The following is a 27,656-nucleotide window of genomic DNA, read 5'->3' as shown; positions in this document are numbered from 1 at the left end:
AAAGTGTTGGTGCTGACCTTTAAAGCCCTAAATGGCCTCAGTCCAGTATACCTGAAGGAGCGTCTCCACCCCCATCGTTCAACCCGGACACTGAGATCCAGCGCCGAGGGCCTTCTGGCAGTTCCCTCATTGCGAGAAGTAAGGTTACAGGGAACCAGGCAGAGGGCCTTCTCGGTAGTGGCGCCTGCCCTGTGGAACGCCCTCCCAGCAGATGTCAAAGCAATAAACAACTATTTTACTTTTAAAAGACAACTGGCAGCCCTCTTTAGGGAAGTTTTTAATGTTTGATGCTGTATTGTGTTTTTAATATTCAGTTGGAAGCCGCCCAGAGTGGCTGGGGGAACCCAGCCAGATGGGTGGGGTATAAATAATAAATATATTATTATTATTATTATTATTATTATTATTATTATTATTATTATTATTATGTGACACACATTGGAAGCTGCTACAAATGATACAGGCACCCTCTGCACTCGAGAGACACATTGGGACACATTCGGTGGAGATGGGTTTGTAAAAATAAAATAAAGGCAACGTACAATATAGAGAGCCTCTTTATGGAAGTTAGTGGGAAAAGGATAGCTTGCTGCACTTCACAGTTTTGGATTCATATGTGTGGACTTTCTCGTCAGTGCAGGGGCTGCACAAGCCGGTCACCATCCTGTTTCATGCTAGACAAAACTCTCTGACTCTTGCAATTGAACAATGTGTGCAAAGGGGAGCTACAGCCCTGGCATCTAAACCAGCTATCTTGTGATTTGTGATAGCATGACTGTTGTTATGCAGGCATTATGTTCAGTGCTCTTCATCCTTTTTCCAGGCGCCTTCTCTCTGAATTCTGCAGTGGCCAAGTGGGATTTGTGTCAGCACTGGAACCATATTAGTGTGTGTCATATTTGGTGTAATCATCATTATTGTGAGTCCCTCCAGACTGACACCCCCCCTTCCCAAATGTATTCTTCAGCATGTCATTGGAACAATAATAGTGCATTAGGGTGGATTTATACGGGACCATTCATACATCATTATGCTTTATTAGTTGTTCTGCAAGGCCTCTTTGGTGCTACCGCACTATTGCCACTCTTGCACTATAACACAACCATGGCAATAAAATAAATAAACTGAAACACCTGCGTTTTTTTTAAAAAAAGAAGGTACAAGAAATGAATCTGCAGGTCTGCCGCAAAACTTTTGCAGGTGCAAAACGAAATGAAAATGGCACAATAAAAAGGATATCTGGAGGGACCTTGTGTTTAACCATGCTTGAAGTGGAAATTGCTTGGGCTCACTTTCCATATTAGTGGTGAAATTCTGGGCTAAGTACTTAGTTAAGGCACAGATGGCATAGTCAAGGCACAAGGGCAATTTAAACACTCAAAAGCAAATAAACGTGTAATCAAGCAATTCTGGCTCTCGGCAGCTAACATTTTAATGGCACACCATGTTGTGAGGGAGTAAAAAGATCAGAATCCTACCACCAGAATCCATAGGTGGATCCATTAGCGAGTACGATATTTTAATCTCACAGATGATTTAATGCTGTAGGCTCACATTTCCATGGTTTATTAGGTTTATATCTGGACAGATTTGTACATTTCACTTTCTTTTACTAGCAGCTTATTAGCTTATTTATTTATGCCCAAATTCAACCTATTTTGACAACAGTACTGAAACAATCATACATTTGGGTTGAAATTGCACTTAAAACACAATCCTACACATGTCTACTCAGGAGCAAGTCCCCCTGAGTTCAACAGGGCTTATTCCCAGGTGTGTACACTAAGATTGTGGCCCTTGCTTCTTATATTCTTCCTTTACTGTGCTGGCATACACAGGACTTCACTCCCAGACCCTCCAAGTGCCCCTATTTTCCAGGGATTGCCCCAGATTTACAGAAGCCATCCTGGTTTCTGATTTGACCCCAGAATGTCCCGCTTTTCCTTAGGATGTCCCTATTTGCATCAGAGAAATGTTGGAGGGTATGAAGTTATGTGAACCCCCAAGCCAAGGAGAAAAGTAACTATACAACCTTCAGAAGGCGCAGCCCTGCATAGGGAAGTTTTATAAATGTTTAATTATGTTGTTATATATGTTGGAAGCCACCCAGGGTACGCTCCATCTGGTACACAGGCTGAGACCCTACCTGTCTGCAAATTGTTTTGCCAGAGTGGTGCATGCTCTAGTTATCTCCCACTTGGACTACTGCAATGCGCTCTACGTGGGGCTACCTTTGGAGGTGACTCGCAAACTGCAATTAATCCAGAATGCGGCAGCTAGACTGGTGACTGGGAGTGGCTGCCGAGACCATATCACACTGGTCCTGAGAGATCTGCATTGCCTCCCAGTACATTTCTCAGCACAATTCAAAGTGTTGGTGCTGACCTTTAAAGCTCTAAATGGCCTCGGTCCTGTATACATAAAGGAGCATCTCCACCCCCATCGTTCAGCCCGGACACTGAGATCCAACGCTGAGGCCCTTCTGGCAGTTCCCTCACTGCAAGAAGTGAGATTACAGGGAACCAGGCAGAGGGCCTTCTCGGTAGTGGCACCTGCCCTATGGAATGCCCTCCCAGCAGATGTCAAGGCAAAAAGCAACTATCTTACTTTTAAAAGACATCTGAAGGCAGCCCTGTTTAGGGAAGTTTTTAATGTTTGATGCTGTATTGTGTTTTAATATTGGAAGCTGCCCAGAGTGGCTGGGGAAACCCAGCCAGATGAGCGGGGTATAAATAAATTATTATTGTTGTTGTTGTTGTTATTGTTATTATCCCAGTCAGATTGGTGGGGTATAAATAATAAAATTATTATTATGATGAAATAGGACATCCCTATTTTTATCAGAGAAACGTTGGAGGGTATGCACTCCCCCATCCTGGCACTGATCTGGTCTAGACTTGTGTGCCTTCAGGAAGCAGTGGTTTCCTTTATTTGTGCAAACATATCTGGTAGGTTTTATTCTGCTGAAAAATATTAAGCTTCTGGTGGGCGAGGCACATTTTTATCTTGTTTGAACTGAGCCAAGTCTTATCATGTAGGAGGAGGACTGGCTGGGCTAGAAGTTCAACCCCCAGATGTTTTGGCCTATGATTTCAATCTTCTGGGCTCTTTGAAAGTTGCTTCACAGTTACCATTGCCCTTTTCAAGAAGTGGCCGGGGAACTTTCCTGTTCTTTTTTTTTCTTTCCAAAAAATGTTTTTATTAAAGATTTCTTAAAATAAGTGCATTGTATCTTTTTTCAAGTTACGTTTTCTACAGATCTGTTTCGTTTGTTGCGAGACATTAGTGTTACATACAGTATTCGGTTAGGAATTAAAGGGGGGAGAATGGACAAACTAGGGAGCACCCAAATGCTCTGGCTAATACACCACCATTTACATGCCCTCTTAAACAATCCGGTAGTAAAATCAGCAGCAACTAGGCCCTCGACAACCTTCCTGTTTTGAGGCTGAGGCTTCGTCTTTGCCTGACAGAAACAAACTCTCTCCAAAGTAGCAAGAAAGTGGGATCGACTTCTTCCTGGCTCAGCGCCCCGTCTGCCTGAGAGAACTGCGCTCAGTTCAAACAAGATAAAAATGTAGCCTCGCCCAGCCGGGTCAGGAGTCTCAGCTGAACGTCTTAGCCAGCGAACGAAACAAAACAAACTCGCCACCGAGTCTCTTTCGTCGAGCCTCGCTCCCCTCCCTTCTCCACAAACAACCGAAGCCGAGAGCTTTTTTTCGGTTGCTTGTTGCTAAAGCGGCGGCTGCAGGAAGAGGAGGGACCTAGCGGTGCCTGGCTTTTGACACCACCGGGGGGGGGGGTGGCCGTCGGAAAAGCTGCTTCATAGCTGCCCGGACCCTGCCCGCTTCGCTCGCCTTCCCTCTGGCGGGAGTTGTTATTGCCTCGTCCTCGCGCCACAGAGGACGTGAGGGGGGAAACAAACCCACCCGCCTGTCAACATGTCCCAGCCGCAGAAAGGCAAGAAAACTCCCGCCAAAGAAGGCAGATCCGTAAGTAGCGGCGCGGGCGGAGAGGAAGGCGAGCGAGCGAGCGAGCGGACGGCCTGGGAGCGAGTCTGTCAGACGAAGTTCCCAGTGGTTGTTTTTATTGGTGTGGGGGTTTTTGCCGCGGGGCAAGAGGCTGAGGGAGAGAAGCGGGCTGAGGGGCGGGCTGAGGAATGTGCCCCCCGGCGCCCTGTGGGGCTGAGGCAGAAGGAAAGGAGACAAGCGAGAGCAGTGGGTGGGGCTGGGTGGGGCGAGGCGGCAGCAGCGGCGCAAGTGAGGGAGCTCTGTACGCGCGCGCAAGGTTGGCGCAACCGGCCCGTTGACCCTTCAGACGCAGCCCCTGAGGGAGAGGGTAGGCCAGGGAGGCTGCCCCACACTCGCCCCCAGGAACATGGCAGTCCTGAGAGAAGGTGACAGTTCCCCTCCTTCCTAGTGGGGCGTATTTTGGAGAGGGCCGCCCACCGACAGACGGCTAACTTTCTCGCTCCGGCCCCGGGAAGAGACGCAACGCGTGTCTTATCTGCACGTCTCCACTCAGGACTAGACTAGAGGTCCGGGCAGAGCTCGGCAGAGTTGTCCCCCGCGAGGGATTGTGGGGAGGGAGACTGGCGGAGCGAGCGAGCGAGCGGTCTTCCTCCCCGTCGTATCATGGCGGGTGGAGATTAAAGCTCAGGACGCCTCCCTTAGGCTCTGGGTGTGTGAGGCTCGCTCGGTGACTAACCATTTCTGGACAAATTCCAGAGGGGGTAGCCCTTGTTCGTCTGTTGAGGCCGTGACAATGGCTGCATTGTGCCATTTTTAAAACAAACAAATAAATAAATAAATACGAACAATTCGGTTCCAGTCTTTGAAAGTTTATGCCACACCAAAATGTTAGTCTTAAAAATGGCACAAGATGCGCTGGTTCTTCTCTGCAGTTGGTAAACTGAAGGGGTCAGACTTGCCCCCAGGCTCTGCTTTCTGATTTGGAAGTGTTGCCTACTAATCCCAGCAGCAAGCGGGTTGCCTCTGGCTGCTCTATTGGGAGGCACTCTGTATGTGCTCAGAGGCATTTGTCGTCAGCATAATCATGTGTTCCAGGACCAAACATGGGCCCTGAAAATGTGTTGCCGGCTGTAAGCAAGCTCAGTTGGTAGAGCGTAAGACTCTTAACCTCCGGGTTGTGGGTTCGAGTCCCACGTTGGGTGAAAGAGTCCTGTATTGCAGGGAGTTGGACTAGATGATCCTTGTGGTCCCAACTCTACAAATCTATGATGGGTGATGTAAACAGCTTTCTAGGATCCCTCCAGACCGTATGTATTTTGCATTCAAGCACATTCAAGAGATTCAGACATCATAATGTGAAATTTAAGTTGTGGCAATTAAAGTAGATTGAATGTCCCCATTGTCCTAGTGCAACAAAAGTACTATTAAAAAAGAAGTTTCTGAGGTTAGGAAACTGATAAGGTACTACATTGAACTGAACTGAAATGAAATGTGTGGAATGATTAACAGGAAGAAGTCCTCCACAAGCAAATCAGGATGGATGTTCATTGTCATGAAACCTCTGCACAAACAAATCAGAATGAATGCTCAATAAAAAACCTGGTATAGTCCAAGTGCCACAAAAGTTTTGTGAAAGCAGATCAGGGTGACCGTTCAATAAATAAGTGATCTGGAGGAGTCCCTAGAGTGGGAGATACAGCAATCCAATTGAGACCTAAGGAGTTGGGGCAAGAGATTGTCCAGGGCATTTTCTCCAAGAAATAAGGGGAAATGATATGTCTTGGGCAATAACTCTTCGCTTTCAAAACAACCAGGGAGACAAAGTTTAGAGCTGCTCCTCCTATAACCAAAGAAGGGCTGTAGCTCAGGGGTAGAACATCTGGCTTTGCATGTAGAACAGGCATAGGCCAACTCGACCCTACAACTCCCATGATCCCTAGCTAACAGGACCAGTGGTCAGGGATGATGGGAATTGTAGTCCCAAAACATCTGGAGGGCCAAGTTGGCCTATGCCTGATGTAGAAGGTTCCAGGTTCAATCCCTAGGTAGCATTGGTTAAGACCCTGAAGAGGTTCTGCCAACAGTGCTGAGCTGCATGGACCAATGGTCTGAGTCAGAGCCTGCTTAGAACATTATTGTTAAGGCAAGCCTATTCAGACAAGCTGATGTTCTTCAATCTTTTTTTTAACCTTATTTTTAATTATTTTAAAACTGTTCTAATGGTCTTTAACTGTGTTTATTTATAATTTTATTATTTCTTGTAAACCACCTAGTGGCTTTATTGCAATCAAGTCGTACATAAATTCTGTTAAATAACTTTTTTTAAAGAAAAATAAGCAAGGCAGCTGCTTGTGTTTCTGTAGAACAGCAGATGGCAGCCTGGGGTAGCTCAGTTCAGTGTTTAATTTGAGACTAGTGTCTAAAGCCACAGCTCAGTCCCAGCCCTTCGCTGTCTGCAATAAAGCCAATCCTCAGCATTCCCTGTCTCTGCCAACTTTCCCCGGTGACCAAGTCCGCTACCGAGTTCTGCAGTTGCCAGCTGGTGTGAACAACCCTTCTCTTTCTCATAATGCCCCCTTCATTTTGTCCATATTATTAGTTGCAATTCCTCCCTTACCCCGTGGGTTGGTGGGTGGAATAAAGCACTTGAGGACAATGTTGCAGTGAGGTTAAACCCAACCTACTCTAGAGTAAGTGACCTGCCCCTTCCCCCTCAAAGAGGACCTGAATGATATAAAAACCCTCCCTCCACACACAAAAAGCATTTCATTTACCTCTGATCATGGACTTAGCCAGGATTTATTGGGGGGCGGGCAGGATTTATGTTAGAGGGGACAGAACAGATCTTTCTTTAAGTATTTTTATTATTGATTTTTTATTCGATTATTGATTTGGGGAAGGGCAGGTGCCCCCCCCCCACTCCCTTGGCTACGCTCGTGCATCTGGCCATGTGCAGAGTGCCTTTCCTTAGTTGTGGGCTGCCAACAAGATCCCATCCAACTGGGAAGCAGAATAGAGGAAGCTCTCCCTGGTAGTTGTAGGAGAAAAGGACAGAGCCATTTCCTTCCTCCTGAAAGAAATCGGTTTGGGGAGAGGAACAGGAAACGTTGGGACCTGCCTGCCCACTATGAATTAGGCCGGGGGGGGGGCATGAAATCCTACCTCAGGCCACACCCACACTCAACATTTGCAGTTCACACCATTCTTTGAAAGTGCCCACTCCCAAAATTTCGGGATCTGTAGCTTACAACTACAAACTACAGTTTAACGAACTACAGTTCCTGTGATTTGGGGGTATGTGGTTCAAATGTGTGGTGTGATTTGGTCTGTTTGGCTCCCTGTACAGTACTTCTGCTTCGTTTTATTTGGCATCTGTTGCTACATTTTCTCGTGTTTAAATGTGAATAAATATCTATTTTTGCGGGGAGGGGGAAGGGATGTATGGTTTGTACTTAGCCCAGGGCTCAGGCAACACAGCCAGCACCAGGGAGGTCCCACTACAGGTTCTGTACCCTGAAGGCGAACAGAGCCCGCCCTTACTCGTCACTAGCCGCAGATCTTCCCTCTCCCCCCGGAACGTATGCGCTCCAAGCCCGCTGTGGGTTAACTTTGTGCCACTGCCGCCAAACCCAAAGGAGCAGCCGCAACAGGCGCAAGCACCCCCACCCCACCCCCGCCTCGCCCTTTCTGGCTTCACCGCCTGTGGAGGGGCGGGGCCGATGGCAACAAGGACCAGGCCACGCCCCCTTTCCCCCCTCCGCCAACCTGCCCCGCCCTAGTAGAGGAAGCAATGCAATCCAGCCACTCGTAGCTGAGTTTGTGAGCTCGCAGTTGGTGCTACTGAAGCTGAAGTTTGGAGGGATCGATCGGAGAGGAGGAAGCAGGAACCCAGGATGGCTTTTGCAAGCTGGTGGTATGCGACGGTAAATAAGAGGGATGCCCTGTCATTGTTTGCTGTGGGTTTTGTGCATTTTCTTTTTGGTCTTCACGCTGCTGCCTGTGTATAGATCTTGTCAGGGAGTGTCAGTCATCACGGGCAATTGTGTAGATAAAGGGTGAATGGAGGGGAAAGCTCAGCTGGAGAGCTTAAGTGCACACCTATGCCAGGTTACGCCAGGTATGCGTTTTCCCACAGAACAGGAAACTTCGCCCACTTATGGTATGCGGAGGAGAGTAGCTCGCAGGATTCCATTGCAGCACTTTTCGCTTTAAAACGTGGGGAGCTTTTGGGGCGTCACAACAGAGGGAAAGTGGAAGTGGTTCGGAAGACCTGGGGAATAAATCTTTTGTGCATGGTTTTGGGTTTTGGGTTTTTTTGCCTGGAATGTAATAAAGTAGACCATGGACAATTTGTTTAGTACAATACTTCCTCATGCTTGTCAAGAATGATCTGTTGGCACTCATGACATTGGATGGTTTGAGAGAATGACATATGAATCTTTTAGGAAATTATTGGTAGTTTCAGGTTTTTAATGTGTGCTAATATTGTGACAAGTCAAGCTTTAATATTCCTTCTTATTATGGAGACTAGACATACAACCCACAGCTAATTAAAATTAATGACAGATCTTCTAAGCATGCTGTCCTAAGCCCACTTACCTGAGCGTAAATGCCCTTGAATTCAGTTGGATGATGTTCTGAGCAGACATGGTTAGGATTGTAGTGGAACTTTTGGGCTGTATTATTGCAAAGTTTTACAGATCTTTTAAAAAAATCAGTTTTCTTCCCCCACCCTCAGTTAGTAATGTTTCTAATTGGAAAAGGAATTTAATTGGAAAAGGTTCATTTTTCTGATGCTAAAATGACAGTAGTAGGCTTTACTGCATTATTGGAAAAGGGTTTAGCATTTCACTTAAAAAAAAAAAAGTTCCTGGCTTTAAGAGCTTTACTTTTTAATGGTATTTCTGGCTTGAGGGCACCTCCTAAAATAAATCACAACTGTTTGAAGTTTGACAGTTCCCATCACACAAGATCATCTCAAGTAAACCTGCAATTACTAAAAAAGAAAGAAACCAAAACAGCCATCCCTTCAATTTGCTGACCTTGAAAATTCTAGTGGATAGTTGTAAAATTGCAGAAAAGGAGTGGTGGTGGAATAATATACCCTGGGAGATCTGTGGGCAGAAGCAGGTAGCTACATTCATACAGTGATAGTTATCTGGATCCCAATTGACTGACAGTGTGTCAGTGTCTTGATAGAAACACAGGAGGGCCACTAGACTCAATATAAGGAAATGTGGTGGTATAAATATTCTAAACAAATAGGTATTGCATGTAACTGGTTTTGCGCAGCTGCAGGTGAATTGCGGCCACATGTAAGAGGCTACAGTGGGGGTTGCTTAGGTTGGAGAACAAAATATGTGCCCAGCATTGGAGCCATAATTGAGAAATAAAAGCGATTGACTGCATTACTCAACACAGATGCATTTGTAGCACAGTTCTTCCTCAGAAGTAAGACCTATTCAATTCAGTTGGGGCTTAATCCCATTTCTGGATCAAGACTGCAGCCCTAACCTCCTTTACCTGGGAGCAAGCCCCAGTGAATTCAGTAGGACTTACCGTATTTTTCGCCCTATAAGACGCACTTTTTCCCCTCCAAAAATGAAGGGGAAATGTGGGTGCGTCTTATGGGGCGAATGCAGGCTTTCGCTGAAGCCTGGAGAGCGAGAGCGGTAGGTGCGCACCGACCCCTCTCGCTCTCCAGGCTTCGCAGACCTCTCGGCAAGCAGCGGGAACGCTCCCGCTGCTTGGGGAGAGTTGCCGGCATCCCGAAGCCTGCGCGCGCTGATCTCAGCGCGTGCAGGCTTCGCGGATCTCTCCTCAAGCAGCGGGACCGTTCCCGCTGCTTGGGGAGAGTTGCAGGCATCCCGAAGCCTGCGCGCGCTGATCTCAGCGCGTGCAGGCTTCGCGGATCTCTCCTCAAGCAGCGGGAACGGTCCCGCTGCTTGGGGAGAGTTGCAGGCATCCCGAAGCCTGCGCGCGCTGATCTCAGCGTGTGCAGGCTTAGCGGATCTCTCCTCAAGCAGCGGGAACGTTCCCGCTGCTTGGGGAGAGTTGCAGGCTTCGCGGATCTCTCCTCAAGCAGCGGGAGCCACCGCTGGGCTCCCACGGCTTGCAGAGAGCTGCCTGTTTGGGGGCTGGGGTCAGGGGAAGCTCGGGCTGCACCAGCCCCGCGCCTGGGGGGAAATAATTTTTTCCCTTTATTTCCCCCCCAAAAAACTAGGTGCGTCTTATGGGATGGTGCGTCCTATAGGGCGAAAAATACGGTACTTGTGAGTAGACATGTTTAGGTTTTGATTGCAAGTCCTGCTGATTAAGATAATTTGGGATAGGACTGCAGATTTAGTAACTTTATCCGATCCGTGCAAAATATTCAAATACTGATTTCCACAGGGTGTTTTTGGGAGGGTTCCCATGACCCACAAGCTATATCTGGCCCATTGATTAATTTTATTTGGACTTCGGTTTCCATCTTTGGAAATGCAGAATGGGCCAGCTATCTGCTAGCCCAGTTTGTACTTTCAAATCTCTCCTCAGGTGGTAGGTTGGCCAGCCTCCCTCCTGAGAAAGGATGCATTTGAAAGCAGAGACCAGATTGGCCAACATCTGGCCCAGTTGATGCTTTGAAACATACACCAGGCAGCAACTCAGCATTGGACAGCCTCCCACCTGAAGCGAGCTTTGAAAGAAATCTCTGGCTTATAGCATGGGCGTAGCCAGGGTTTTTGTTGGGGAGGGCAGGCTTTTGTTAGGGGGAGGAAAACCTCAGTTAAGTATTTTTATTGATTTTTATTTAGTGGGGGGCAGCTGCCCCTGCCCCCCTCCTTGCCTATACCGATGGCTTATAGCAGGACTGACCCACACATTCAGTTCGGAATGTACTAAGAGGATAGGAAAAAAGGATCCCCCATTGCTAGAGGGAATTGATTAGGATATGCATACTTTTAATTCAATTAATATTAATTTTCTTTCTCAGTTCCTGTTTTATCTTAACATCTGAATCAATTAGCTGCTATTAGCAGGTGCAGATGAAAGGTAGTTGGCATTCTTAATTAGACTTGGGAATTCAAGTAGAAGCATAGTGAAGCAGCTGTGGATTGTCATATACAGATTGTGCTTATGGGCATGCTGATGGTAAGAACCACCCAGGGAGTCTTTGTGCATAAAAAGAGTTGACCCCAACGCCTCTTGTTAGCTCTAAATTCTCCAGGCAGACACCTGAAGTAAACAATCATTTTTCTTGCATGTTCTGGAGTATTATTTTTTCCAGAAACGCGGTATAAACTTTGGGCTTCTAGTTTTGCAATCAATATGTCTTTAAATGAAACAGTAAGAATACACAGTCCTTTTCAAAATCACACATTATGCGTTTGTGTACAGACAAATCTCCAAGGCTTGGCAAAATGTGGCTGGCCTGCTACTGTGCCATAGACCTCCAGTCAACCTCTTTATCTCACTTCTGCCTCAGTTATGAGAAATGACATAACTTGCAAGTTTAGCATCCTGGTATGTAAAACAAAGGTCTCTTGAGTCCTAACTGGCTACCAGTGATACCACTGAAAACCCAACATTGTGCCAGCAATCCACAGGTAAATCAACACTAAAGTGTCTGGCAAGGCCATCAAAGTCAGGTAATCATGGGCACTCAAGATTGTATTAAGATCTTGTGCCTAAATCTACTTCAGCAGCATAATGTTAATTGCAGGGACTAAATGTAGGCCAATACAGGGCCATTCCTGCTGGTAGGTAGGGTAGAGTGGCTCTCTCATGTGGCTGATGGTGTGTTTGCATGTGTCACATGGCTGCCCTGCACCTTTCCCCAACCAACCTGTTGCCCTCTAGCATGGTGGAGTATGCTATCCCATTGCCAATCACATTCAAGTGCAGTTGGCACCTCTATACTGAATGAAGACACACCAATGTTGTTTTCATTGGGCAGCATCATAGTCTTGGGATGGCCCTGCTGCACATATGGTTTGTGTGTTAAACAACCAAACATACCAAAAGGGTTGTGACAGATATACACCTGGGCCATTTTGATTGGTTTTAAGTGACTTATTAAATGCAAAAGGGATAAAATGAACAAGATAAGAAGTTGTTGGGCTTCAGCTCTCATCAGTCACAGGCAGCACAGCCAGTGCTAGGGGATGATGGGAACTGGAAGTCAGCAATATTGGAAAGGCCACAGATTCTTCATCTCTCTTATAAACAGGGCAGTCAGATAGCCAACCAGTTGTGTGCTTTTATCAGCAGAGCTTCAAACTGATACCATTTGTGGAGTAATACACAGCGATAATTTTCAGAATCTGGAGTATGTGATACTGCACATATGTGCTCATTCACAGCGGATGAAGCACAGCATAACAATTTTTTATTTGCTTCCAGAAACTGGATGCAAATCTCATTGAAATAGCAGGTGTTGTCTTCCTGCATGTTTTGAAGAGGGAAGGCTGCCTAGGTGCCTTGAGTGACCTGATGGGATTTTCTCTTGTGGTTGCAACATTTCCGGCATCCTCTTGTGCAAAGTGCAAGTTACAATTATATGTACAGTATGTATCTTGTGAGCTAAGAACATATTACTGTATCTTGTATTTATAAATTGCTGTGTGTTTTATCCTGGCCAAATAGAAACATTGCATGGCTACATAATGGCAAATGTGTGCTATACCAAATGCCTCAGTATCTGAAAATTATTGCTACATACAAGTCAACAAAGGATGAACTCAGTCATGAAAAATGTGAAGTACTGGCATGAACAGTTGTGGTATGCACCATACTAATAGCAATGTTTCTTTGTAATCCACGAAATGATACAAAATTGCATTTTTGTGCCTTCTGTTAGTTTGCAAGCAACTTTGTAACAGCTGCACATTTAACAATACTGCTTTTATTTATTTATTTATTTAATAGCTCCCTTTTGATTCCTCCCTCCAAATTTTCCAATCTAACCACATTTTAATAATTTTTTAATTTTTATTTACTGGGGCTGGAAATACAGAGAATAAAATATTTTGTTAGGATCCAGGCCAATGTTCTGTAATTAGGCTTTTATGAACAGGAAACAAATCCATCTATAGGAGTGTATGGGAGAGACATTGATTCCCTCCAGTAGCACTTCTTGCTCTGCTCCAGAGGGTCCCCCAACTCTTTGGAGCAGATTTTTAGGGGGTACAAGTGCCTGAAGGAAGCCCCCCTGCTTCCAGTGGCAGGAGCATCGTGTAAGTGGAAACTCTACTTGGGATGCTCCTGTCATCAGAAGCAAACCAGATTTTGTGGAATGAGAAGGTTGTCCGTGGACCCGAGTTCTGATAAAGATGTTCAGCTTTGTGGGTGAGGTAATACTTTATGTACAGTGTCAATTGACATTTGAACTTTTCTTCATCTCTTGCTGTGGGACACTTCTCTTTCAACACACCTTCAAAGTTGAGTTTGTTTTCCCATTTGGCATCTGTATTGGATTGGAAAGTTATTTTATATATGCAGTTATAGTTTTTGTTGCTTTATGCTGTCAAAGTTTTATGTGTAACCCCCCCCCCAAGATGCCTCATAGGAAGTGATTTATAAATCTGTTGTTGTTGTTGTTGTTGTTGTTGTTGTTGTTGTTGTTGTTGTTGTTAACATCCCATCACCAGGGAAGTCTTCATGTGTCTGCTCCAAAGATAATAGAAGTCAATGAGAGAAATCTTGAACATGTTCCAAATACATTTTAGCTTCTGTCTTTACGGAGGTCTGTGCCTCCCAGTTTATGAGGCTTACCTTGACTGATCAAGGAGTCAGAGCTGACAGGTGTGGCCATGAAAGAACATGCTTTTATGGCATTTCAGTCTGCTTCATTGAATGCTATTGTTCATGCTTGTGAAGAAAATTGAAAACGCTGTTCACTGGAATGTCGTGTTCAAAAGCTATCCAACTTTAGCCTCTCGAAGTTTTCTTTTGATTTGCTGTGGTTTTACAAGCTAAGAAATTACTTGTACTCCTTAGACTGTTGTTAATAGCTCTCCATTTATTTGGGTATGTTAAGAAAGTGTGGTTCTAGTTAAACATCAGGTACTACTTTTGGTACAGTAATAACATCAATAGCCAGATAAATGTTGGACTTTGGATTTGTGCCACCGCCTTTGCATTGATTCTCCACCCAAAGAAAATACAGGTTCAAGTTTCAAAATTCTGTGACTGAATGCAGCACATTCCTATAGCTGTATGCTGCTCTTTAGATAGAAATATTACTTACATTGGTAGGAAAGCTGTGTTACATCTGTGACAATTTATGACTCTTTAGAATTTTTATAGCTGGATCATAGTGATGTAGAATGACTGACTTAGGGCTAGTTCACACATGTATCTCCAGCACATATTGACTTTAGCGTCATGCAATGACTTGGATTTATGAATGAGCCACCACAGACCCATCACCTAAGGTTCACTCTAAATTTATTACTGTCCAATGGAGATAGTTCAGTTGTCTCATTTAGAGGCATCAGATGATAACATATCAAGTGGTGTATATGTGAACAAGCCTCACAAAATAGTTCCTTAAATGAAAAGCTCTCTAGGGAAGCATGGTGCACTGGAAGAGGAAGTGAATATGTTTCTCACGTAAGAGCCAATGTAGCATTGTGATTATACTGTCAGACTAGTACAAGGAAGACCAAGGTTCAAATTCTGGATCAACCATGAAGCTTACTAGACAAGCTTGCCCAAAGTCAGGCAATATATTCCACTGATGTAGTGAGGATAAAGCAGTAGGGAATCATATACACCGTATTGTGCTTGTTGGGTATATATGCAATAAAACAAGATGTAGGGGTATATAGATGCAGCATCAATGGATGGCATAGGTCTTGGATATACCAACTGGAATTCTTGGTTGGATGGGTTTGTGTGCGTGCAGAAGATCAAGTATGTTTATGGCATGATTTCACAAAGTTTTAAAAGTGCTAGTTCAAAAGCAAATGCAAACACCTTGAGAAATATTAATACCTAAAATTGTGTGTGTTATAGAGGCGTACACATGCTGCAAGCTATTTCCTCCTTTTAATTAGAGCATTAGGTGCTGGTTTAGCTGATTAGAGAGTTTAGCACATAATTCCTGAAATGCGTGCTTCGCAGGAAAAGCATTCATGCAAGGGGAGATACTATCTCCTGTGGGTTGAAGTCTCCATTATATGCACAGGACTGTTGAAGTGACACAATATAAAGCCCTCTGTGGTTATACGTTTTGTATTATAGAAATGCTGCATCTTATACACTGTATCCTATATCATTCTCAGCACCAGAACAGTTACAGGCAAATACAGTGCAATTTATTTGCAAGATTGCAAATGGCACATGTGTAAAGTGTACAGTACAATTTTTTGTAGAACTGCAGTTTGTTGGACTGATATAGTAGATTTATTATGGTAGATTATTATGATTGTTTTTGCTGTCAGGTAGCCTCCTTATTCACATGAAGCTACATCACCAAGGATGTGCAATGGGGTAGAGCACCAGCACCTTTCGTTCAGTAGGGATGAGATGAAGAAGAGGTAAAATGGGGGGGGGGGAGATCCAAGGTTGGCAGCAGAGGCCGTGCTGGTGTGCACACACCACCGGGCTGCTACCAACTTAACTCTTCTTTAATCTTGCTGCCACTGCACCTGTCCCTTCCCTCTCCAGGTGAGCAAGCAGCAGTGCCACACGGTGCCTCCCCTGTGCATCACCTCTGGGTCACACAGTGGATGTGCCTGCTTAGTTAGGATGTACATTTCTTGTCAAGCTATGGGCCTGATGATTATCTTAGTGTGTGAGCTGCCTCATACAGGTTAAGAGGACCTTTCAAGTATCCTGGTCCCATGCCATATAAGTCATGAATGGGGAGCCTGAGGTTCTCCAGAAGTTGTTGGGTCTTCAACTTGCATCAGCCTCAACCTGCATGGACAGTGATCAGGGATGATGGGGAGTTGTGGCTCAACAATTTTTGGAGACATACAACTGTCATCATTCCTGACCTCTGGCCATGCAGAACTACAATTCCCCATCATCACTGATGTAAGCCTCTAGGGGTCAAGACCAGTGGTTTGTGCAGTGCCTTCACACCATCCCTGCACTCCTTCCTTTTTGGCACACCATGACTGAATAATTTAAAACTAACTACAGTTTCCTGTTATTTCCCACCTAGGAGACTAGGAGTACCAGGATTTTTAGTGAATTTGGATCTTAAACAAATTAAAAACTGTATTTTCAGATCCTGACCTGTTCAAAACATAGTGATCATAGGCTTTGGATTCACATGGTATAGAAAGGGATATTTCTCTGCAAGAAATAGAAGTCCAAAGTTTTAGTGGGTGTGGAGAGAAATAGGTTTGTACTTCATGGGTCACGGCCAATATCTTGGCTGTATCATTTGTTTGCTTTAATTTACAGTTTGTCTTTGTTTCCTACAGCGTGGGCCTAAAAATGCAAGTGGATCATCGGGAGATAAAAAAGGAGCAGAAGCAGTGGAGGTAACTATAAAGCATTATGTTTTTATTACTAGGATTATGTTACAGTAATGAATTTTGACCAAAATTATTGTGCTAGTCAAGGCAGCTAACAAACTCAAAATGCATAAATAATTCCTATTTTTCTGTGTGCAATGACTTCTAATTGCTATTTTATAAAATGTTTACTGGTGAAGGCTCTCACAACGTACTGTTTGCTTAGATTTCATGATTTGAAAATAGCAACAAGTAATATTGCTTTGTTTGCCATAATTTAGAAGATCAAAAGAGCAATGAAGCGCTACATAAATATTTGCAGCCCAATATCTGTAACTGAACCCAGTTGTAATTTCAATAGTGTGGGAAGGAAACATAGTGTGGGGGAGAGCGAGGAAGCTGAGAGGTACAACAGAGCAAACTGCTTTGTTTAATGATTCCTACCTAGAGCACTGTAACAGGATTCTCTCAGTTCAGAAGAGCAGCAATCTGACATTTCAGCCACACCAGCCATCATGTCACCTAAATCTCTGAGACTTCCTGACTAAATGGCAATTTGCTTGTAACGTGATCTCTTCTGCCTTTCATTAGACAGATGAGTAGATATTGTATTGCCTGAAGAACAAGGGCTGCTGTAATGCATCTCCTCTGACTTTGTCAACTCAATCCTTTCATCGTCTAAGTTTTTTTTCTGCTTACCTGCATAAAGCAGGGTGTTGTGCTGTGTTGAATTCCGAGTTCCTGAAGACACAGAAACTGGAAATGCATGAATAACTGTTTATAGACAGTGGGTGGAATTGAATGTAGGGCTATGGCAACATTTCCGTCAGTGTAAGCATTTTAGCTTGCCAAGCAGAAATCCCATTGCACGATTGGAAGTCCTTGTGTGGACTTTTGTTGGCAGTACTCATTAGCTGAGTCCGGCGTAAATAGGTTCTATGTTTCCAGCTAAGTCATGCTCACAGTAGACCTGCAAGCCCACTAATTTCAATGGTTCTACCCGGTGTACGACTTAGGTGGATATGACTATTATGTTGGTATATCATGGATCAGCCATTGTATTGTACTTTCAAAGAAGAAAATCCTGAGAGCTTAATTATGAAAAAAAACTTGACACACTTGCATTTCCATTGTATTGAACATACATAAGTATAAGAAAGTTATCAAACATTACTAGGAATCATTACTGGCCCCAGTCCAGGGAGGAGAGACAACAGTAAGAGGCTACACAGCCACTGGAGACCTTCCACTCCCTGCTCTAAGTTGAGATTAGTGTTCTCGGTTAAGGAATGGGCACATTCAGCATCTTTCTAACTTAGCCATTTCTGTCTACCTTTTCTATCTCCTCATTCTGCACTGTCAAAGTGGATAATCCACTGGTAGGTGGTATGTGCACAGAGTAGCAGTAATATACATGCACTGTAGATACTTCCTTTTCTGTGTCAAGTTTGGAATGCTTTGCCTTGTACACTGCTTACTTTCAAGGAGGAGTTGGGCACTATCTACTTGTCTGAATAACATTGGCAGTGCTATGTTTTTGCCTCCTGAACCAATCTTCTCTGCTTCATGCCAATTTTTACTCCTTGATTTGGAAACTGCACAATTTGTGGTAATGGTGGTGGGAGTAAAAGGGCAAAACAATTCTGGTTGGAACATTTCTATTCCAGGGCCCTTGCTGAAAGGCCAGCACGAGTGCTCCTATTTCAAAAGAAGTTTGAGCCCAATTCTTCTAGGAAGGTGTGCAATCATAATATTATTTCTATGCAATTTGCTATTCTCTTAAAATGTCAAACTTTGAATGAATGACTAGCATCCCAAGCTAACATTTACAGGCAGGAGTGCCAGTTGGCCCTGAGACTGTGCGTGCCCGGGGCCGTGGGTGCCATGCAGTGTGCATGGCCCTGGCACTGAAATTTCTGGGTGCCTAGCCTCTTCATGGGGAATTCTGTGGGTGTTCGGGCACCCAGGTCCCCAGGGAGCTGGCACCTATGTTTGCAGGGTTATGTATCCATGGCATCACTCTCAGCAGTCTCCTGAACAGGGCAACTGGTTCAGCCTGTATGCTTCACTGGCCTGGCATCTTCCCCTCATACTCCCAAAATTGGCTAAATTCTACCCCATTACTAAATTTAGGATTATGGGGAGTCTGCCCCCCCAAAAAATCATAACAGTATTATAGCAGTTAATATACCACCTTTCAGTAGAAATGCACAGAGCGGCTTGCATAAGAGATGTCTTTTTGGAGTTAGCATCTGTTGATTATCAGATAGTTAGTTTATTTTGTTTATATCCCACCATTTCATCCAAGGAACTCAAGGTTGCCTACATGGATCTATCTCCTCATTTAATTCCAATCGCCCTGTGTGGTAGGTTAGGTTGAGACCTTGTCTGGCCCAAGGTTACCCAGCGAGCTTCATATTGTTGTGGCACCATCCATCACATCATTAATAGACACAGTCCTCAAATTGATCATTAACTATAAGATGCTAGGAGAATGGGTGCTACATCATTTCTGTGACGCTGTTTGTAGTGTGTTAGATGTTTTTTTCTGATATATGCAATCTTACAGGGAAGTCCGTGCAGCAATGAATTTTTATATATCTAAATAATTTATGTAATGCATAGTATATGGTCCAGCCAGTGCTAAACACTTGTAAGCTGGGAACCTGCACTGGTTAAAGAGATCATTAATGCCTCTTTGAGTGAGTGGTGCTATCTTTACTGAAGGAGGCCATGGGTGATGTGCTGTCTACAGTCTCACTTGACCAGAGCAGCTTGGAAAATCTCCAATTCAGATTGGAAGCACAAGTCACGGACATGTGTCAGCTGTTTTTGTTACACTCTAAAACATCATCTGGGATGTTTGATGTTGTTTCAGTGTTAGTATATTATTTACTATTCTTGGGAAAAGCTCCAAGCATTGCTGGGTTAAGTAGATTTCTTAAGGCTGTTTCACACTAGGTTTGGATGGAAATTGTTTGGCAGGTATTATTATTATTAATACCCCGCCCATCTGGCTGGGTTTCCTGAGCCATTCTGGGAGGCTTACAGCATATCTAAAAACATAAAACATCAAGCATTAAAAACTTCCTGATACAGGGTTGCCTTGTTATTAATTTGATTTATTCACCCTAAGGTCCCAGGATGGGTCACAACAGTTTGAAATAGAACATTAAAAACAATTTAAAGCAACTTACAACCACAAAAATAGGGGTGTGTCTTAAAAATATGCATCTTAAGGAGACTCTTCATGAGCTAGGCACCAGTGTGAATATCATGGAAATGTTTGGAGAAGGGCAACTCTGTATGTTAACTTGACACCCAGTGTGAAAAACCACCAGCTCAGCCTGGTCTCATTGACATGTTTGAGTTCTTGAATGAGATAGTAATTAAGTGACTCCAAGGTTTTCATGCAGGTTGGATGAGAGTGGGAGAGAAGGGTTTAAAAAATATTGTGATCAGAGGATAAATTGCCTACATGTGTGTCTGCAGATCTGCCTGCCTGTTTTCATATTAAGATGCTGGAACTTTGACAGAGAAGGGCAATTAATTAATTATGTTTGCATTGACTTTTTGCACCATTCTTAGTTTTAATCTTTCAATCCATCCTGTGTTATTAATATAGGAGAAAATATGTATTTATAATAAAAGGCTAAAAGCCAGGAGAAGCTCCTTGTACTTGATTGTCAAGGCAATGTCCTGTTTATAGAGACCTACTTATTTATAGAGCTGGCCCATTTGAGAACATTTCACGTGTAGTATTAACAGTGGTGGACTTTTGGTTCTCTGTGCCCCCCACCACTTGTGTTCCATTCTACGCCACCCTAAAACTGCCTCTGGTATCAACTATTATTTGCCATGATGGCGGGTATCATTTGCTGATGCAATCATTTCCCCTTTAGTTGTAAATTGGAAACCTGCTTCCAACCATGGTTTTCAATCCGTCACCAGAAGTCCCTGCCATGGTTTGCTGATTTTTTCCAATTATGACAAACCCTTGGTTAGTACTGAGAAGGAAATTGAAAGGGGAAGACATAGCTCGTTCACAGTCTTGAATTGAGTCTGTGCACCAGACTCTAAGCTGACTATATGGTGAGCAGAGCACAAATTTTTGCATCCCTTCCCAGGGAAAGTATTTATCCAGGATAACAGCAGAGTTGTTATTCAGGAAGGGACATAGCTCAGTGGTAGAGCGTCTGCTTTGCCTATAGAAGGTCCCATGTTCAATCCCTAGTATCTCCTGGTAGGACTGGGAATGTTCCCTGCCTGGAAAGTCACTATCAGTTGGTGTAGTGATACTTAACTAGAAGGACCAATGGTCTGATTCAGTTTAAGGCAGTTTTCTATGTTCCTATTCATATTCATACTTTCACATAGTACCCAAAGTTTGCTAGTGAGTGAATTAAAGTAATTGCACTTTAGTAAAATGCTGACTGCAAATCAGTATATCATCAACATGGCAAGGAAAAAAGCTCTGAAAATAGGATGCAACATCTATCTTTATTGAAGATTTTCCCTACAGCATTAGTGTTTTACTTTTCAATATTTTTTTTTGTCTTGTAGAAGAAACCTGAAAGTGCTAGCCTTACTGAATCTCCTAAAACACAAACAAGTGGGACATCTTCCATCAGTAAGGTAACTTGAGTGGTTATAGAACTGTTCGTCATATTCCTGGAAGCATGACCGGCAAATGCTTTACTAATTATCTAATCTTGAATGTTTATGCTGGTGTCATCTGTCTTTAAATTGACCGTGGGTTATTATATTGTTGACAGATTGTTGGAAGCTGCCTTTGGAGGGTTTGAACCTAAAATGTGGCTCATACATATTTTAAATTAATAATATAGATGAGTGGTATATCAGTCAACTGAAACTTCAATGTTCTCAGTGATTCAGCCACTTTAAGTGTGCGTTTTAAGGCTATGTGCATTGGATTCATATGAATCCTGAAGTGTAATGAAATGCATCAGATGGATCTTCTGCCTCCTTGAGGTGAATCAGGATCTGTACAAGTCCATCCAACGATGATTTAAAAATGCTGTAGTCAAGTTACTAAAATCAGTGCCCTATTCAACAGAATGAGTAGGAGGGCCTTGTGGATATTTGGCATATCAGAGGCAAAGCAGAATCTCTGGAAGGGAGCACAGAAGCTAAAACAGTGGCCCCTGAAGTGAGTTGTGATGCCTTGACAATACAGGTGTCACCCCTCCCCCACTCCCCACAAAAGGCTACAGACAGGCTTCTGCTGAAAACAAAAGTAATGTCTCTTAAATTTGCCATAATGATGGTGAAGCAATGGGAGAAGGGCGAGCAAACACCAGAGTGGAGATTTTCTGTCAAATTGCCCATGAAACACTAGAGAAGATTAAGCAAGTATTTTTCTTTTTTTCTTTTTTACCCCTTCCAAAACTGTAATGGCTGTCCCTGTGGGAAAATGACAAATTACAGAATGATGTCTGCCGTGAGGATTTATGCCTCTGGAAGGTGTGACCTTACCTGCAAATTTCATCAAAATTCACCCCAAAATAAAAAGGGTTTTAGACATTTCCTTAAAAAATAAAATAAATCAAAGGTATCTAGCACAAAAGTGCCTTGATCTATCTGTCTGTAACTTGGTAGGCTTTATTGACTCTGGAGGGGAAAATATGCCTGCAGATTTAATGCATGCATGCCAGACGAAAAAAATGGTTATAACCATTGCTGAGTTTCCCAATAGCAAAGTGGCCAGCAGGTTGGGAGACAGCGTGGACTTGGACAGACCCTGAGATGAATCGGGCACCTAGAAAGTGCTTTGACGAAAGCTCCAAATCAGGGTCCAAATGAAATCATGTGGTTGACATACACCAATATTGCGTACATGTATAAAATATCTGAATGAAAACTGCAGACTTTAGTGTTAAATTTTGAGGTGCTATGATGGGTTCTGGGTATTTCACAGCACTGTGAGGAAGCTAGCATCATGTTAATCCCTTGAAAATGTCCTGCATTGAGATCATGCATGCATGTGAAGCTATGTTTTACCAACTGGTTTCCAGGCACAGTTCAAAGCCTTGGTAGTACGCCTCCTCCTATGTCTGCTTACCTGTTCACTAAACTCAAGGAGGAAGGTCATAGTGGAAGCACTGTTGGGTGGGCCAAGGAAAGTGGCTTTCTCAGTGACTGCACCAGCATTGTAGAATGGTTTGCCCAATGAGGTTCAAATGGCCTCCTTCTGAGTGTTTTCTTGTAATTCATGAAGACTTTTTTAATTTGCCAGAATGAAGTGATTTCTACTGAAGGCTATGTTCTGTTTTGAGTTTTTATTATCTCTGAGTTGTGCTCCTCTGATTTCAATTAATGTGAGTTGACTTGGTTGGGAGGGGTTGGTGAAGCAGACTGGTAATGCAGAGCTGCCACAATGGCATCACTGCCATTTACCTGGATGGTGTCGGGGCACGGTGGGGGCAAGTCTGGGGTTATGTGGACAAATTGGTGTCAACACCAGTTGGCACTTTCCTAATGGATGAGATTTCCAGAAGTTTAGCTGAGCCATTAATGCAGCTTGTTCAGTGTTTATCTATTTCACATATATTGTGTTATAAGAGGAAATATTTATTTTTAGAGTGGTGGCGAAATACCTGTAGGAAACTATCATATTGGATCTACTTTTTCTGTTATTTTCCACCCTGACTGCTAGCAGCTCTCCAGATTGCGGTTTTTGCCTGCTCTTCTAGCTAGGATTATTTTAAGTGGAATGTCTGGGGTGGACCACGGAAGCTTCTGCACATGACGCATGCACTCTGCAAGTGTGCTATGGTTTGTCCCCATCTATATATTATGCATATAGTAAGGAAAACCTGAAGCACTTCAGCTCCTATAAGCTGATGTTCTTTTTAATTTGTTCCCTGGCTCTAACAGTTTTATGTGCAGCAGTAAAATATTGTCTGATAAAGAGAATGTTACATGTTCTATACAGTGCACACTAAAATGGCTTTATTGCTATATAGAATTCAAAAGCAACATTTTGAAAATATAGTTCTCTTCCTCTCTGTATTCTGGATTAAGAGAAGTTGCCAAACAAATTTCAATATGCAAATAATTTGTTTTTTAAAAATATTCAGAATAGTTTCAAAAGATATGTGGTACATTGTTGTTGATGTTTTCATATAACAGTGTTAACATGCTGAATATTTATTTAGAAATCAAGCTAGAGTCATATTATGAAGAGTTTCAAATATTTTTCTGCCCACAGATTCTTCCTGGTGAATAAACAAGAGCAGTGAAAGGGCTGCCTTAACTGGTTTTTGTAATGCATTTATACGTTATAGAGCGGTCTTCAGGCTATATATCCCCAAACTCAGCCCTCCAGATGTTTTGAGACTACAACTCCCATCATCCCTAGCTAACAGGACCAGTGATCAGGGATAATGGGAGTTGTAGTCCCAGATATCTAGAGGGCTGAGTTTGGGGGGTGCCTGCTATATGCCTTTCCAAATTTGGTTAAACAAAATCCCCTGCCAGTAGGTTATTAGTACTCCCACTTCAAGCTTCCTTGTGCCTTTGGTAAATCAGAAAATTCAGAAGCCTCAATAAAACTTGGTACAGTAATTCATTTTTGTCTACTGTCTTCTCTTAACTACAAGCCACATAAGTAAAACACCCGCGTTTGACTTTGGCAGCAATTCCTGTTCCATTTTGGCAAAGCTAGCTGCTGCCTGTCCCCACCTTCCTTGTGAGGATCTCTCAAGTTTATTTGAATATTCATAGAAGGTGGAGCAACTGAGCCTGCAGACTGAGTGTGTCTGCTTGTGCTGTTCGGATTGGTCGTGCCATCTTCACTGCCATGGGTTTGTTCCAGGGGCTGCGTTAAAACTGAAACCATGGCTAGAACTGATACAAACTGAAATGAAAGCAAGCTTGCGATAAGGATCCCGTGTGTTCTGTTTACTTAGAGCTTGGGAAGGAACATACCAGCTGCCTGGAGTGAGTACTGTTTTTCCGGGATGTTTTTTTGCTACTGTCAGTACTGCGGTCTAACTGTGTTACGTACTTCCTGCTTTCTTTTGCTTCTCCAACCCTGCAGTGCTCTTTACTGCAGAACATGAACTGCTGAATTAGTTAGTGTTGTGCTTAGTAAGTGGGCTGGAGCATTTTATTTCTGGAGTTGCAGAGTTTTACAGCTCTTACTTTTGCTTTCTAGCCCTGAGAAGAATAAGCTTTTCTGCAAGGGGCTGCTGACTATCTGGTGCGTTTTTATCAGAAAGGTTGTTGTGAAAGAAGTGACTTGTAAGATCTCAGCAAAATCTCGAGAGCAAGATCTTCATGGCTATAGATCTAATGATTCATAATCTTTTTTTATTAAAAAAAAAACTGAACTGACTGTCATAAGCTCACAATGGTGTCTTACAAATTTGGTGTGTCATTGCTGACTGTCTATTCAGTGTATATTTGGAACCTGTGTAATTCAGGGTGTGGTGATCTGTACAGGATATCTCTCTCTCTGTTCAGGCATGTCCAGGTAACTATTGTCTCTTCCAACCCAAAGGTGGTGTTTACTTAATATTATATGTATATTATTCCATAACAATGAAGCTGAATGACTAAAGCTGTTGCTAAGCTAACAATAGTAGGGATATGTTTCCGCCCGACCCCCAAAATTATAAACAATTTCCCCCCTTTAATGTTTTAGAAAACAATTATTTTCAGTTATGGGGTTTGGAGTTAATTGGCTAAGTTAAACTTCAGTCCTAAGCATTCTTACCTGGGAATAGGTCCCGCTCAACTCAGTAGAATGTTGAAGCTGAAACTTTCTATATGATGTCTCTGCTCCAGGAAGTGACTTCTTCCATGACGTTGAAGGTTGAAATTGGGAGGCTTGTAATGGCAGGCTTCAGTATGCCCATTTATGTATTATGAACCAACCCCGTCCAAGCTGGGATCTAGCTTATCATGTACTCTACTAATCATTACTACCACTGCTCTTTCACTCAAATCACACCTGGCAATGTGTGTGGCAACAAGGATGGCAAGGCATCCATTGAAATGGCATCATTTTCTGTGGTCTCCACAGTTTCACCACCATCTTTAGCAGTGGAAAAGCTCTCTTGTTTAAGGAAAGGCAGCAGGGAAGAAAACACACTGCTGCCACCTCTTATAATCATAGAACTGTAGAGATGGAAGGGATCCCAAGTGTCATCTAGTCCAGCCTTCTGTAATGCAGTATACCAGAAGGAATCTCCCCCCCCCCCATGTTCAGCCCAGATGCTGAGGTCCAGCTTCTGAGGATTTCCTCACTGCGAGAAGTGAGGTTACAAGGAACCAGGCAGAGGGCCTTCTTGGTAGTGGCCTCCCATCAGATACCAAGGAAATAAACAACTATCTGACTTTTAAAAGACATCTGAAGGCATCCCTGTTTAGGGAAGTTGTAAATGTTTGATGCTATATCGTGTTTTTAATGTTCTGTTGGGAGCCGCCCAGATTGGCTGGGAAGGCCCAGCCAGATGGGTGGGTATAAGTAATACATTATTATTATTACTTTGTTGTTGTTGATGATGATGATGATGCAGGAGTCTGAACTAAATCCATGACCAATGACCACCCAACTTCTGTTTAAAAACTTCCCATGAAGGAAAGCCCACAACCTCATGAGGGAGTCCGTTCTACTGTCGAACACCTCCCACCGTCAGAAAGTACTTCCTGATGTTTAGTCAGAATCTCCCTTCTTGTAACTTGAATCCATCGGTTCAGGTCTTACCTTCTGGAGTAAGAGAAAACAAGTTTGCTCCATCTTCCATGTGACAGCCCTTTGGATATTTGAATATGGCTATCATATCTCTCTTATAAATGTTACGCCCCTGCCCTCCTTCAAAAATGACTTGTTTTAGTTTCCCCCTCATCTTCCTACACCAAGTTATGGGAAATGCCCATTTTCCTGTGAGCCAAATAGCTTCATGAAACTTGGAGGTTTTGGATATGTGCTTTTTGGATAACTAGCTCCAGAGCATGGGTAGAGGGCAAACCCAAAGTTCTTCAGTGACAATTAGGCTATTTCCTCCAGTTATCTTTGTGGTGATGACCTTGACACCACATGGTAGCTGTCATTTGCCTGAATCTTTGCGTGCATGTTGATTATGCACTTTGGGTGTTTAGCAAATAGGATTTGTTAGGGAGTTGATGGCCTGAACTGGGAACCACACTACTTTTATGCTGGGCCATAGTCCATGGTCTGTGTACCACGCTCTTGGGCCCCTCTTCAGACATAGTAGACATATTTAATCTGGGGCATTGCCCCAAAGACTGACAGGCAGTAATCCTCTGAATTGGTCAGGTTTGGTTTAAATAGTAGGAGCCTGATCTTCTCCTGCCTCTTGATCAACACAGTAATACCTTTTGCTTGCTACTCTTTAGGCTCCTACTTCCAGCTCAAGACTCTGATCTCTAGGCAGTGTTCAAAATTAGCCAGGTGCCAGGCACATTTTGCACCTGCTTTTCAACTGCTTCTAATCAAGTGAAGATGCCTGGGTGCCAGGGTGGCACCTAACATCTTCACCATCTGGTGATCATTGAATCTGGACTGTTTTCACACACCAGTACCCCATCCTGTAGAATTCTATATTTTATCTGCACAATTAGAATGAATTTCTGGAACCAAAATGGTTTTTCTGTGCAGCCTGAGCAGGAGCAGTCACCATTAAGAAAAAGAGGTCAGAATAGGCCATTATATATGTGGACTGTCCCTGGATCAAGTGACTTTTCTTCTTTAACTTCTCAAAGCTCTTAAGCAGTGGCGTAGCGTGGGGGGTGCAGGGGGGCCCGGCCGCACCGGGCGCAACATCTGGGGGTTAGGGTTAGGGGGCGCAAATCCATGGGTTAGGGGGCGCAAACCCACAGGTTAGGGGGCGCAAATTACTTGCCTTGCCCCGGGTGCTGATAACCCACGCTACGCCACTGCTCTTAAGCTAGCTCAAGGTTGCCATCTGAACTCACCAGATGTTTAACTGAGAATCAATCACGGTCAGTCCCCCATTTGAAAAATAAGACTTTAGAGCCATCTTGCCAAAAAATGCAACTAGACATTCCATTTTGGCGCCTTCAACCTTGGCGCCTAGCTTATATATCTAAGTATATAATACTGTCTCTAGGAAGCTAAGGTAGAGAGAAACCCCCCAGGTCTAGATTCAGGTCTGACTTATGCCTGCCCTACCTATATTTTGAAGATTCACTGTGAAGCATTTTTTATTCTTTACTACAG

At 43.6% G+C, this 27,656-nt stretch overlaps 1 protein-coding gene across 7 annotated transcripts in view; it reads left to right on the top strand.

The window, feature by feature from the left end:
- The first annotated feature begins 3,777 nt into the window (after positions 1-3,777).
- Positions 3,778-27,656, top strand: part of CAST (calpastatin) — a 56,560-nt gene continuing 32,681 nt past the window's right edge. For 2 of the 7 annotated variants that reach the window (XM_081212379.1, XM_081212375.1), the window contains exons 1-3: positions 3,780-3,992; positions 16,394-16,453; positions 20,990-21,061. In XM_081212379.1, the coding sequence (XP_081068505.1) occupies positions 3,942-3,992; positions 16,394-16,453; positions 20,990-21,061 (183 nt within the window). In that variant the 5' untranslated portion in view covers positions 3,780-3,941. Of the gene's footprint in view, positions 3,993-7,744; positions 7,895-16,393; positions 16,454-20,989; positions 21,062-24,203; positions 24,389-27,656 lie in introns of those variants that run through there. The other 5 variants (XM_081212377.1, XM_081212376.1, XM_081212378.1 and 2 more) reach the window with 5 other exon arrangements.

This window comes from Podarcis bocagei (assembly GCF_964188305.1).
Source record: "Podarcis bocagei genome assembly, chromosome: 11".
Taxonomy (NCBI): domain Eukaryota; kingdom Metazoa; phylum Chordata; class Lepidosauria; order Squamata; family Lacertidae; genus Podarcis; species Podarcis bocagei.
This window is presented reverse-complemented; position numbering and strand designations above follow the sequence as displayed.